The sequence below is a fragment of the Canis lupus genome, chromosome 2 (genome assembly GCF_048164855.1).
Source record: "Canis lupus baileyi chromosome 2, mCanLup2.hap1, whole genome shotgun sequence".
NCBI classification, from domain to species: domain Eukaryota; kingdom Metazoa; phylum Chordata; class Mammalia; order Carnivora; family Canidae; genus Canis; species Canis lupus.
In genome coordinates this window covers 53,492,703-53,506,120 of record NC_132839.1, presented here as the reverse complement: position 1 = coordinate 53,506,120, position 13,418 = coordinate 53,492,703, and the positions used below count along the sequence as shown (strand labels likewise).

Sequence of the window (13,418 nt, the reverse complement as noted above, 5' to 3'; positions counted from 1 at the left end):
CACCATTCTTGAGAGCAGGATGCCCAGACCTTCTTGCTAGTGGCCAGTGAACTAGCTAACCACAAATATGCATAAGCAAGATTCACTGTTCCTAGGCTGTCTGCAACTATTTTGTGTTCCCTCTTATAAATCCTGATTTTGCCTCTCCTTTTTTTTTTTTTTAAATATTTATTTATTTATTTATTTATTTATTTATTTATTTATTTATTTATTTATTTATGAGAGGCAGGCTCCTTCCAGGGAGCCTGACATGGGACTTGATCCCAGGACCCCAGGATCCCGACGTGAACCAAAGGCTCAACCACTGAGCCACCCAGGTGCCCCTTACCTCTGCTCTTGACTCACTGTACCAACCATTCCCTATATGAGCATGAGCTATCAAAGAACCAAACTATGCCAAGTAACCAGATGTCTCATTTGTCTTTTGACAATGTGCCAACTCATAAATCACACACAAAACCCATTGGCTGTCGCACACACACACACACACACACTCCATCAAATGCACAGGTACCTTCACAAAAATGTGAAGTACAACATATTTGTACTGGTGTGACTGGTGTGACTGTTCCAGGCTTCATGAACAAAAAGATTCACCTAGTTTGGGTCATTGGGTTGAAACATGTCCCAACTACCCCCGCATTCCTAAGAGCCCCTTCTGTAGACCTCAGACCCTGTTTGCCTTCTCTTTAAAAAAAGGGAAAAGAAAAGAAATAGATCTCTTCCAATGTCTTTATTATTATAATTATCATAATCTTCAGTTTTCAAAAATATAAATAGGTGCACGGAACTCTGGTGCCTGCACGGTCCCGGGGGTGTGGGGGAGGGGGGAGGGGCGGGGCGGCACTCCCCCAACCCAGCCCTGCCGGAGATGGACACCTGCTCAGGGTGGCAGACCTGGGTGAGTGGACACTGGAAGAGGGATCCTGGGAGGGAACCCGACCCCCACACAACGGAAGATCCCTCGATGGCTCTCTCCTGCCCCCTCACTCTGAGTGGAAGCCACCCCCTCGCCCTCAGGCCTCTTCTTGACACAGATGGTGCCGCCCTCCTGGCTCCTCATCCAATACATTCAGCTGCGGTCAGGTTCCAGCTCCTCACGCCCCTTCCTCCCTCCTCCCTAACTCTTCCTGGAGTGAAAGAACCAACGATTGCACTGCTCTTGGATAAAGTCAGGAAACAAAAAATAATCTTCTTTATTTAACTTAACCCCTCCCCTTCTCCCCCTGTCCCTGCTCTGGTCCCTGGAAAGGCACAACGAGAGATTGGAGAAATGTCTCTAAACTCAGTCCATGGCTTACAATAGGTTTGCTTTGCTTTGGCATCGAGGAGGGAAAAATCAGATGCGGTTTTGGCGATTTGGGGGTGGGGTGGGGAGAGGTGGGTGCATACACAATGTGGGATTTGTTTTTTTTTCCTTCTTTAATGGAATTCCTTATATGACAGAAAGCGGCAAGAAGAGGACACCATCCATGTGGGATGTCAGCCTGGCGGGGCTCCTGGGCTCAGCATCCTGGGTGCGTCCTGGAAGCTCCTCTCAGTGGGCTGTGCTGGGGCGGCTCCTCCGTGGGGCCCGTGAGCTCCGCTTCTGTAGTCTGCGCTTGTAAGTGGAGGCTGGGGGGGAAGGGAGACCGCAAAATCTCAAACACTTGAAAGCTCGGAAGGAAGGAAGCATGGCAGTGCTGGGGGAGAGCAGCCTAACCTTTCCCCACTTGCCCCTCCTCTGCTGGCTCCCCTCCCTGCAGAAACCATGGGTTCAAGTAGTAACCTGAGGCTTTACCCACTTTCTGGTTTTGATTTTTCTTTTCTTTCTTTTTTTAAAAGAGAATTTTATTTATTTACTTGACAGAGCACAAGCAGGGGGAGCAGGAGAGGGAGAAGCAGGCTCAGCAGGGAACCCGATGCGGTGGCTCCATCTCAGGACCCTGGGATCATGCCCCAAGCTGAAGCAGACACTTAACCGACTGAGCCACCCGGACATCCCTGGTTTTGATTTTTCTTGGCATCAGTTTGGGCTAAAAGGGTCTTTGAGTGTTGAAAAGGAAAGCAGACCAGCCACTTTTTCCTTGTCCTCAGTGAAAGTGAGCCTGCCCTGAGGGCCGAGGGAGTGAGTGTGATGAGCCCGCCCTGAGGGCCGAGGGAGTGAGTGTGATGAGCCCAGGGGTAGTGCAGACAGCAGGTGTTCAGGACCCCTCCCTCCCAGAGGGTCATGGGATGGAATGCTGTGCCCAGCGAGGGGTGGGGGGTGGGGGTGGCAGTGCTCACGGTCTGTGCAGGTGATGCGAGGTTTTTCCCAGTGGCCGCTAGGCTGGCACCGGATGGTCGGCACATGCCGCTGGACGAAACCCTCAGTGCACTGGTACCGTACCAACGAGTTGATCTCGTAGCGGTCCTTCTTCTGGCCGAAGGTCCTGGCGTGTTCCACCACAGGGGGGTCTCCGCAGGCCACTGAGGGGCACAAGCTCTTGAGAAAGGGCTCTGGGAGGGTCCCCCGAGATGACCCAGGCAAGTGATGAGCCCGTGTGCTCTCCTTTGGCTGTGATGAGACAGCCCAGAGCCCAAGGAAGGGGCACCGCACCTGGACACCCGGCCACGAGCCCTGGCTGCTGGCAAAGAGGCATTTTCATGCTGAACTAAAAGTCTGGAAACCACGGGTTCTGATGTCTGGGTTCCTCCGTGATTTAGAGCAGCAGGGTGGGAATAAAAGGAGGGTCTTGAGGGGATGAGGGAAAGACAACAGGAAGGGTGAAAGGTGGGAAAGGGGGCAAGAGCCAGGCAGATTGGCTGTGACTTTATGAAAACATTGGGACAGAAGGAGGCCTGGGCAGGGTGCAAGGCCAGGAGAGGGAACAAGAGGGGCCTGTTCTACCAGCACCTCCATGTCCACAGACTCCAAGCTGAGGATCGGGACCTGACAACTGACACTCTAGGGGACCCCATAAAGAGGGGGGCTCCTCACCCAGAAAAGTCACTGTGGGTGACTTTCTGTGCTGGCACCCAGGGGAACTGTGTGTGTAGGGGCCTGTCTGTCCTCTAGCCTATGACCTTCACCCTCCCTAGGAGTGGGCGAGGCTTTTGCCATTGGCCCTGGGACAAGGGGACCCTGGGAGAGCCCCCCCCCCGCCCCCCCCCTCCCAGACCAGAGCCCTGCCTGCTGGGTGGGTGAGGGTACTTCTTCAGCCAGGACACCAGCCCCAGGTCTCACAGCAGGAGCCTAACGTCTTGACTCTGTGACTCTATCTGGGCGGGGCCCCTCTGGGGCAGCTGCTCACCTGTGCCCTTTTTACACGTGAAGGGCAGGTAGTAATTGCAAGGCACGTCATTCCACTCTCCCTTCTCGTGCCAGATCATCACCACACAGTCCTCTCCGCTGACAAAGAAGTTGTCGGGCTGGTTGGGGCGCCAGTTCTCAAATTGCTGTGGTGGGGGGTGGGGTGGGGGCGAGGCAGGGGTGAGGATGCCGCAGGAGCTAGGCCTGGCCCCGCCCTCTCAGTCCCTGATGGTGAGAGTCCGTGCCCCTCCTCCTCCAGTCAGGCCAGCAGGGGCTGGTCTCATATGTTCCCTCGTTTGGATAGGCCCCCGTGGCAGAGACATGGCTCCCAAGTCCAAACTGTCTCCCTAGGCTTCTCCCTCCTGCTGCGCCATGGGACAGAGTCCCCTTCCCCCACCCACGACCCTGTTCCCATTCACCTCTTCCAGGAAGCCTTCCCTGACGTCCCCTGCTGATCTGCAGCATTTACTATGTGCACTGTCCCTTGGCGTCTATGTTGCTTTCTGTCTGCCTGCCTCCTTTAGTAGACAGAGTCCTCTGTGGGCAAGGAAGCCTTCGAAAGCCCCCATGTATCCCTTCTGGTGGTGTGTTTGCATTCCCTCATGGTCTTCCTCACCTCCCTCTTCCTTCATGCCAGGGTGCCCTCGACTGGCCCAGTCCTGGCAGAGATGACGGAGACGCAGTCTCTGCACCCAGGGCTCCCAGACCGGCAGCTGCTCAGTGAGTGTATGTGGTCTGAATACACCTCTCTATGGCGATCGCTATTCCCCATCTCTGGGCCGCCAACTCCCCCTAGTGCCCCTGGCGGAACTCACCAAGGAGTGTCCATCTGACCAGCGGAAGTCCCCTTCGATGGTCCTGTCATTCAGGCCAATCCACTGGTAGTCTTGGGCATTGTCTAGAGAGAGGCATGGGTGTTGGGCATGGTTCTGGACCCCCTGAGGGGGTCTGAGAAACAAGCTCGATAAGGCAGAGGGGATGGGGGCGGTGTCAGGAGGTGGGTAGGCTCCTAGGAGCATGCCACCTGCTTCTATGGCCTGACAAGGGTTTCAGCACACGCATGTCTGGAGTGTACTTCGGCCCACCATCCAAGCTGGCATGGCCTAGCGATAGGCACAGTGTTAGCCTGGGGCTTTGGGGTGTAGTCCTGGCTGTGAAAACCCCCTTCCTCCCCTTTTTGCACCTGCCACCACCCCCACCCCTGCAGCATCTCTGGATCCTGGTGAGTGAGGCCCTCTGCCCACAGACCCCTTGCCTCCCACACTCACTGTTGACAAACTCCTGTTCCTCAGGGGTGACAATGCTGCTCAGGTGTGACTGTTGTGCCCGACACCGGCTCTCCGCATCCACCCAGCTCTCACGGTCGGGGAAGTAGCGGTAACAGTGGCCCTGGAACTTGGTCCAGCCCTCCTCACACAGCTCCTGGTCTGCAACACAGGTCAGAGTCTTGAAGAGAGAGGTCCCGAGGCCAACTGGGGATGTCTGGTGCGGCCAGTCTTATGCCGTTTCCAACATCCACCCGCCTTCAACGTCTGTCCTTGAAGGGAGAGGCCCATCTGGATGCGACTCAAATCAGAAGCCAGGAAGGCCTGGCCCTGGAGCCCCAGAGCCTCTGGGCACATTCCCTGATGTCAGTGCCCCAGAGCTTTCCTCCTTGTTGACACCTGCTCTGTGGAGCTGGCAGGGTTCAGGAGGCCAGGAAAAATAAGTGGGAAGAGGGGAGGTGCTGAGATTAAGGCCAACATGGTTCAGGGCTCCCAGGGGACCTGGGAAGGGAGCTGTGTGTGTGTGTGTGGGGGGGGGGTAGTTTTGGTGTGTGTGTAAAGGTGGCAGCAGCAGGCAGCCCTGGGGGCATGAAATAGCACTTCGGGTAGGTGTAGAAGAGCAGAAATAAGTCTGCTTTGGGTCTAAAGAAGAGTCAGAGCTCTAAGTCTGTCCATCCGGGCTGGCTCTGGCAGGACACATGATGCCTCCCTTTTGGAGGATGAGGTAGCCAACCAGGTGTCCACGACCCAGGGGCCTCAGCTTCTGATTTAACTTGTTGGTGGCAGATGAGCAGAGGGAGGAGCTTCTCTCCTCACAAACCTATCTGGGTTTACGGGTTCTGAATTTGGGAGAAGGGACTGGTTTGGAGCTCTTGGGCAGCCTGGAGGGACAGAGGCAGGGCAGGACCTGGATCCTTCAGGCTTGGGGGAGCCGTTAGGACTGTGTCTTCTCATCTCTGCCTTCAGTGACATCACGCTGGCAGCTGTAAAATGGTCCTGGTGGGAGTGTTAGAGCTCAGAAACTGGCAGATGCCACACATCAGGGCTCCCCCTTCCTCTTCAGGAGCTGGTTGTTAAACATCAGCCAGCACACCACTGGATGGAGGGGGCTGTGAGACCCTCTTTTCCTCCTTGCCCTGGGGCCTCCCAGGTGAGGGGCTGCTCCTCCTGCCTGGGGACCCGAGTGCAGGGCCTGAACCCCTCAGGCTGCGTGGAGCGTCCCTTACTGGGTGCCACTGATAGGCTGGCAGACCCAGGGAGGGAGGACCAGTACCTGATAGGAAGGAGGCTCAGTTGAAGGGGTGGATGCCTGGCGGGGTTGGAAGAGAGACACTTAGGGAAGGCAGAGACGGAGGACATGCAGAGGCCAGCAGCCCGAGGAGAAGAGGCCAAGCAGCAGGAGGGCTGAGGAAGAGGCCACTATCCCCTGTGGCCAACACCTCCTCCAGGGAGCAAGGCAGAGGTCTGGAGAGAAGGTAGCAAGGCCTCAGAGGTAACTCAGCACCTGAGGAGGCCAGAGACATCATTTCAGGGCTGACCATACCGAGGGTTGGGCTGAGGAGGCCAACCTGGAGGGTTTAACTGCTCTGGGAGGGGCCAGGGCATGCAGGATGGAGGCTCTGGGGAAACAGGGACAGCATTCCAGCCAGGGGGGAAGGCACAGCAGGCCCAGAACCAAGCTTGAAACACCCGCCCGACCAAAATGGGAGAAGAGGTAGAGCTTTGCTTTGGTTAGCTGGGCACATGACCCAGCACCCAGCTAGGTGGCACGAGCACCATCTCTGTGCGCTACCAGAGCACAGAGCCCAGTGAGGGCCCTGCCTCCATGCCCGCAGAGCGCCTCCTTTCCAGTCTGGCATCCAAGAGCTGTTGTCGTGCGGACATGCTAGACACTCCTCCTGGGGCAAATATTTTGGCATCCTGGGCAGAGATCCTTATGACTCTCCACTCTCTCCCCAGCCAAGACCACGCCCAATTCCTTGGTGCCTTGGGATGGAGGTGGAGGGTGGGAGGCTGCAAGGAAGGAAGAGCGTCTAGGCCTTTTCTTCCAGAAGACTTATGGTCCTCCACCAGTCTGTAATCTTGGCAGTGCCTCCAAGGAACATGCAATACCCAAAACTGCCTCCCCACCCTGCTTAGGGCCAAAGGGAGATTTCCCAGGAGTTTAATCTGCTTTCTGGAAGTTTCTGGGATATCCAACTTGACAGATCATAGGAAATGATTTCTCATTCTGCATGGCTTATTGCTACTAGTAATGTCAACCCTCATCTCCCCCTTCTGAGTTGGGATGACCCTGAGACCCAGGAGGATGGCAGGGGGAGAATAGAAGCACCAGAGGTGAGAGAGTTGGGGGGCTCCAGCTGGCCCTGGGACATTCCTGGCACACAGCTCCCTTGACAGAGCCTGGTCTGGGTACAGAAGCAAAGGTTGGCAAGGCCCAAGAGGGGAAACTCAGCCCCTTGTCCCCCCTGTGAGGCTCTGTTCTCCCTGGCCAGCCTTTTGGCACAAGAGTGGGGAAAAGGAAGCATGGGAATGGATGGAATGGCACTGACATCACCTGTCATTGGTGATGAGCAGAGGTTGACATGCAGCAGTCCCCACTCATGCATGAGTTGAGCATGCTGGTGACACGGGAGCTGTCAGGCAAACAAAACAGAGCTCCTGCCAGAGAACAAAGAGGTAGCATGGCCAGCATGGCCTGGTGGCTCCCAAGGCCATGGAGGCACCACAAAGGTCCCATGGGCAATACGGCAGGCAGACACATGCTCACGACCCTGCTGGAAGATCTGCGGTGTCATCCGGAGAGAGAACCAGTTACTCCCACCCATAGCTTCCTTCAAGACAAATGCACGAGATCAGCCTTGTCCTCTTATTCTGATGCATGCACCGACCTCAGGGTGGTATCAGCAGGTCTGGAAGCCCTGAAGAAGGTTAGTGTTTTAAAGATCCCCCAGAGCCCCACCTTCCAAAGTGTAGGCTTGGCCAGGCCTGCATGTCCAGCCCGCAATGTCTCTCCTGCGGTCAGATCAGCCAATGCCCCAGAGGAGGGTCTCCACAAGGACCAGCAAGAAGAGTGGGAGTGAGTGAGGCAGACTTCTCAGTTGAGGCCCTGGAATGGCTGTCTGGATGGACCGCGGGGGCCCCAGCCAGGGCCTAGAGCCTGTGGTTAGAAGGAAGGGTGATGGAGGAGGAGAGGGTGCAGCAGTTAGTAACATTAGCTGAAGCCGAGACGGCCGTACCGATCTCACACAGGTCCCCTCGGTAGCTGGGAAGGCATAAGCATGTGAAAGAGTCGATGGCGTCCACGCAGGTGGCTCCATTCAAACAAGGACTTGAGAGGCACTCGTCAATGTCTGCAAGAAACCAAGGGCCACTGTTAGGACTCTTGCCAGTAGCTCCTGCTTTGCAAGCATTGCAGGTGCTTTATGGGTGGCCAGCCCTGCTGCTCTCCAGAGCCCTGGGAGGGGTGGCTGGACTTCCTAAGAGCTGTTGCTGCTGCTGCTGCTGCCGCCATATTGGAGCACTGAGCCAAAGATTCAACAAGGCTTTTCTTGGATGTGTCTGATTCTTGACTGGCAAGCTTGGCGCACTGGGGCCAGGTTTCCCAGCAGGTGAAGTGAAGAGGTCTGGTGCTTCTGAAGGCAAATGCCCACTGTAAGAGTGAGCATGTAGCTCCTCCAAGATGCCTTCTCTTATGAATATTTCAAGAGGCCTTAGGGTTTCCACTGGCTCCGAATGTGAGCAAGGGATACTGGAAATCAAATTTTCTTTTCTTATCTTCCTCTGTAGTTATGAACCAAGGCAAGAGGGCAAGTCCATGAAACACTAGAATGAATAAGCCTGAAGTGGTCTGGAGAGTATAAAACCATGAGAAAATGGCAGCACGGGATGTCTGCATGAGACTCATTCAATTCTTGGGGGTCGCAGACATCTTTGTCTTCAGTAAATCCTCGAGTATCTTAAAGATGAAGGCGGCATCATTCTCTTGGCAGGAGGAAGAGAAACCAGCCCAACATTTCCCCATGCTCCTTCCAGCTTGGGGTCTTAGATCGTAGACATCTCCAGTGAGTCACAATTTCCAGAGAGCTCCATTCTGGCCAGTGGGAGACCAATATTTGGAGCTGGTGAGCCACTTAGTAAGTGGCCAGCCACCACACTGGGGTACAGGCAGCTCTCCATCAACCTCTTCTTCCCAGGCAGACTCTTCCTTCCTTCTGTTCTTCTGGCCCAAGATGTTCTTTCTAATCCAACTTCTTTGTGGGACTGCAATTGGTAAGCCATTGGCTTCTGCCCCAATTTTTATTCATCAGCCAAAGTGAGAAGTGAATTTCCTAATCCTGTCTTTCTGCCTCTTTCTGAGAAGCCAGAGACCTGGGGATCTTTTACTCTCTTCATGTTTGTACTACAAAGGCTCCTGCTGGTTTTCTCTGGGTTACTTTCCCTGGGAACATGATGAAAGGTATTGTGAAGCTCTTTTTCCCAGGAGATCAATAAGATTCTTCAATGAATGGGTGCCACTGGCTCATGGGGCATCATGATATATGGTTAAGCCTCAGTGTATGCAGCTGCGTTCATACAACCTTCAGGACCTGACATTGTCTATGGGTGTCCACGTGAGCAGCATCCTAAATATGTTGCAGGATTACTTCTTGCCTCTCAGAACAGCAGACTAGACCTTAAAGTCAATCCCCTCTTAAGAAGGCAAAAGCACTTTCTTGTGGCTCCTTTTTGCCAGCTGGTGCATAGTAGATAGATGTCTTCTGGACCAGAGTTGGGTTTGGGGCAGTGGGTGGCCTGAAAATCTCAAGTCCTCAGGTGTCTCTCTGTTCCCATGGAGTTCTTCATTTCAGCTCAGGGAGCGCGCACCATGGATTAGAGACCAACAGTTCCAAGGCTGGAACTGTTCCAAGCAAAACCAAAATGCATGGAGGAACTGATGCGAGTCCCAGCATGCACTTGGTCCCAGCATGCACCAGGATTCCCAGCAGCAGCAGTAGCAGCAATAGGTCAGGCTGGTCGGCTGGGCAGAAGCTGGGGGCTGCTCTCCTGCTCCAGGAGAGACACTGTTCTCTCGTGTCCACTAGCGTCCTCATGGGACATGGGAAGCACCGGGTGAGGGGGCATTAAGCAAATGTAGGCGCTAAAGCGGTTGTATAGAGCAGGGGACAGGAGTGGCCTGTGGGCACAAGAGCCAGATGGTAACCCTGGCACCTCTGGACTGAAACTCAGGGAATCCGTTCCCAGGTTCAGAAGCTGTTTTGTGCAGGGCCTGGATTCACAGATGAGAAGGGGAGGAAGGGTCAACATGCTGAAGACCAGAGAGCCTGTGGGTGCCAGTAGGGCACTTTGGGGAGGCCTTCAACTGTAGGAAGGGGGCTGAGCATTCTGCATGGGGCTGTCTCCAGAGCTGCTCAGGCCTGCCAGGCCTCATGTCCTCTCCCTCCGACTGAAAGAGCCACTGCACCCTTGCAGTGCCCACCTCTTTCTGTGAAGGGCACCTGGGACATTGCTGGTCTCCTGGAACCATGAGAGGAGTTGAGCTGGGCTTACCATAGAGTACGGGGGACCCCAGACAGGTGCCAGCAGGTGGGGGATGGGAAGGGCTTTGGGCAATGGGCAGACTGCAGGAAGGAAGAAAGGAAAGACAAAAACCCACTCTCTCACGAATCTTCCGTGAGACAGATGCTATGACTCCCACACACTTCACCAGCCCAACAGCCCCAGGGCACAGATGCCATGGGCCGTGAGACAGGTAAGGAAACAAGTGGCCTGCCCATGCTGGTAAGCCAGGGAGACAGACCGGAAGAATCAGGAGGAAAGAATCAGACATGGCCTAAAAGTTGGGCCTCTGTCCCCCATGGAGGGAGAGGGACACTGAAGTCTTGAATCTCGGGTGTCTCATTACCATTGAACCAGGGCTAAGGGCTCCCCTTTCATCTCTGAGCAGGGACCCTGGCGAGTGTCGGCACTGTGAGTAATCTTCCTATTACTATAACCAAAAGGGATGATTTGTTCCCGAACCAGATCTAACTTAAGGGAGAAAATAACTGAGAGCCTCCTGGTGAAAGCAAGGGGAATAAGATACTTCCAAATGATCACTTTGGCATCTGAATTGGAGAGCTCAGGCCTCCCCCTGACTAGGTCTTGCTGGGCTTTTGCTTATGTCAGAGCCTAGGACATTGGAGTGAGAATTTATTGGGCTCATAGAAAAGGCTGAAGGAAGAGTGACAGCAGGTACTTTGACTCAAATGACACCCAACTAAAAAGGTTGCCAATCATAAAGAGCATGATATGAAGGGTACTCAAGTTCAGTGCACAACCTGTGCAGTTGTATGTGGTGACCCTGGACATAACTTTCCTAGACAAAGATGAGAGAAAATCCCCTCAAGAAGCACAGAGACAATTTCTTAGCTCAGTGGATGTCCTAAACCCTGCAAAGACCTAGGATCAATCAGATGGACAGACCTGAGTAAATACATTTGCTTTCTGGTGTATCACAATGGACAGAAGGGTTATAAGAACATATTTATCAGTTCCAATTTGCTTTTAAAATAAACATCATCAAATTAAATAGTATGTTATAATTATACTATTAAGTCTTTTATATTTTTAAAGTTTGATCTTGAATGTAACTTTAATATCATGCTTCTTAAATCAATGACAGTTGGCCTTCGAACAACATGGGTTTGTGTGTGGGTCTGCTTATATGCAGATTTTTTATGCAGATTTTTTACAGTTTAGTATCATAAATGTATTTCCTCTTCCTTATGATTTTCTTTCTTTTTTTTAATTAAGTAAGCTCTATCTCCATTGTGAGGCTTGAACTCATGACCTGAGATCAAGAGTCTCCTGTTCTACCGACTGAGCCAGTCAGACGCCCGTCCTTATGATTTTCTGAATAATGTTTTCTTGTTTCTAGCTTACTTTATTATAAGAATACAGTATATGATACATATAACTTACAAAATAAGTATTAATTGACTTTCTGTTATCACTCAGGCTTCTGGTCAACAGGTGGCTATTACTAGTTAAGTATTTGGGTAGTCAGAATTTATATGCAGGTTTTTGACTTTGCGGAAGCTGACACCCTTAACCCCCCAGGGCTGTTCAAGGGTCGACTATAGTTCCCTGTTCAAATCTGCCCATAGAATTTTCGGTTCTGTCAAGTCATGAAGGTGTGATTGGTATTTGTACTTATAACCCTGTATTTTCACTCCCTTTGAAAGTGTCCCCACCCCCCACCCCCACCTGCCCTGGGGGTAAGATTTCACTGAAACGTAAACCTCTCCACTCTAGGGGAAGAGACAGTGTCAGATCATAGGTCAGAGCCTCAAGCCTACAAAGTGAAGAATGGCAGTAAGATAGAAAAGAGGCTGAATTTTAAGTTCATGACTTTCTAACCCAGGAGTTTAGAGAAGAAATCTACCCAGCACCATTGATTGCTGGAAAATTGGATGTGAGATGTGATTAGAAGAGAATGTCTCAACCTTAGCGGTGCATCAGAGTCACTGCGGTAGTTAACAAAAAAATTTTTAAAGGTTTTAAAAAATATACCAGCGTCAGAGTCCCTCTTCAGACCAATTGCATTGGGGTAGGTCCAGGTGGGGCCCAGGTGTGGTGCTAGTTACAAGCACCCAGCTGATTCTAAGGAGCAATGAGGATTAAAACCTAAGAGCCAGGAAATGTCTCTGCAAATGTCAGCAACAGAGGTGGGGAGTATGCTGGTGCTTTTTAAGTGGATCAGAATAGGATAGCCCTGCTTTTTCAACCACTAAAAAGATCTGCTTTTCCTAAACATTGGAGTGAGAGATCGGGAAGGGGAAGTAATCTTTATTAATGCGTCTTGGGGCCAGGTGCTGTACATAAATTGTTCTTAACCCATACAGCAGTTCCTAAGCCCTGGTTGCACACTAGACTCACCTGGGCAGCCTTAAAAACCCCCGTGCCATGGCCACAGGACCATTTCAATCAGAATCTTTGGAGTGAGACCCCAGGCATCAGGATATTCTTAAAGCTGAGAACCAGCACCTTTGACCCTATTACAAATGAGGTCCTGAGGGCTTGGCTAAGCCCCACTTCTAGAACCTCTCTCTGTTCTGGTTGCCCTGAAGTTCACCTCCTGAGTTAAGACCAGCACCTGAGAATATGTTCAAGAGGGAGCTTCTGATTTAGTTGAGTGCGTTGAACAAGTGAATGAAGACCCCAGTTCTGGATTTGACTCCAGAGGAGTCAGGAGCTAGGCAAATCCCTCAACTTTTCTGTGCCGCAGTTTCAGATGGGGATAACTGCCAAGCTACCCACAGAGCTGTTTGGGAAGAAACAGCAGAGCCATTCCCCCTGCTGACTGAGGACTCGGAGCCTCACTTGCTGGAAAGCATACATAAGGTCAGACGCTGACCCCAGTGGAGGAAAAGAGTGAATCACAGTCACCCCCACTGCCTGTTTACATGGAGCATTTCCTGTGTAAGTGCCAAGTGTACAGCATATTTATATGATGTAAGCATGTATTATTTTGCTCACATATATTTGCACATATATTATTTACATATATATTAATTTGCGTATATGTTAATATACACAAACACAAAATCTTTCTTTGTGTATGATGCAATGGCTATTGGAAGATAGCTGCCTGGCCCTATTTGTCTGGTGGCATCTGCCTTCCCCCAGGATTTGTGGCTCTGATTCTGCCTGTGTCATAGGAATGAAGCCCTTTTATGAACGATTCTGGGACAGAGGCTGGGGTGAGGGTGTGGGGGCAGTGCAGAGAGCTGCCCCCAAGCATATGAGCTTGGAGGTAACAGGGCATCAGTTCTTTTAAGGGTGGTCATCTGATGAGATGAAACGTCCTCATGGCCACAGGCCTCAAAGTGTTCAGGGAA

At 52.3% G+C, this 13,418-nt stretch overlaps 1 protein-coding gene across 2 annotated transcripts in view; it reads right to left on the bottom strand.

The window, feature by feature from the left end:
- Positions 1 to 718: 718 nt before the first annotated feature.
- ACAN (aggrecan) overlaps positions 719 to 13,418 on the bottom strand; it is a 62,177-nt gene continuing 49,477 nt past the window's right edge. The window contains exons 13-18 of one of the 2 annotated variants that reach the window (XM_072799454.1): positions 7,776 to 7,889; positions 4,540 to 4,698; positions 4,087 to 4,169; positions 3,273 to 3,417; positions 2,266 to 2,448; positions 719 to 1,614 (exon numbers count right to left, since the gene is read on the bottom strand). In XM_072799454.1, coding sequence (XP_072655555.1) covers positions 1,538 to 1,614; positions 2,266 to 2,448; positions 3,273 to 3,417; positions 4,087 to 4,169; positions 4,540 to 4,698; positions 7,776 to 7,889 — 761 coding nt within the window. In that variant the 3' untranslated portion in view covers positions 719 to 1,537. The remainder of the gene's footprint in view (positions 1,615 to 2,265; positions 2,449 to 3,272; positions 3,418 to 4,086; positions 4,170 to 4,539; positions 4,699 to 7,775; positions 7,890 to 13,418) is intronic. The other variant, XM_072799461.1, reaches the window with a different exon arrangement.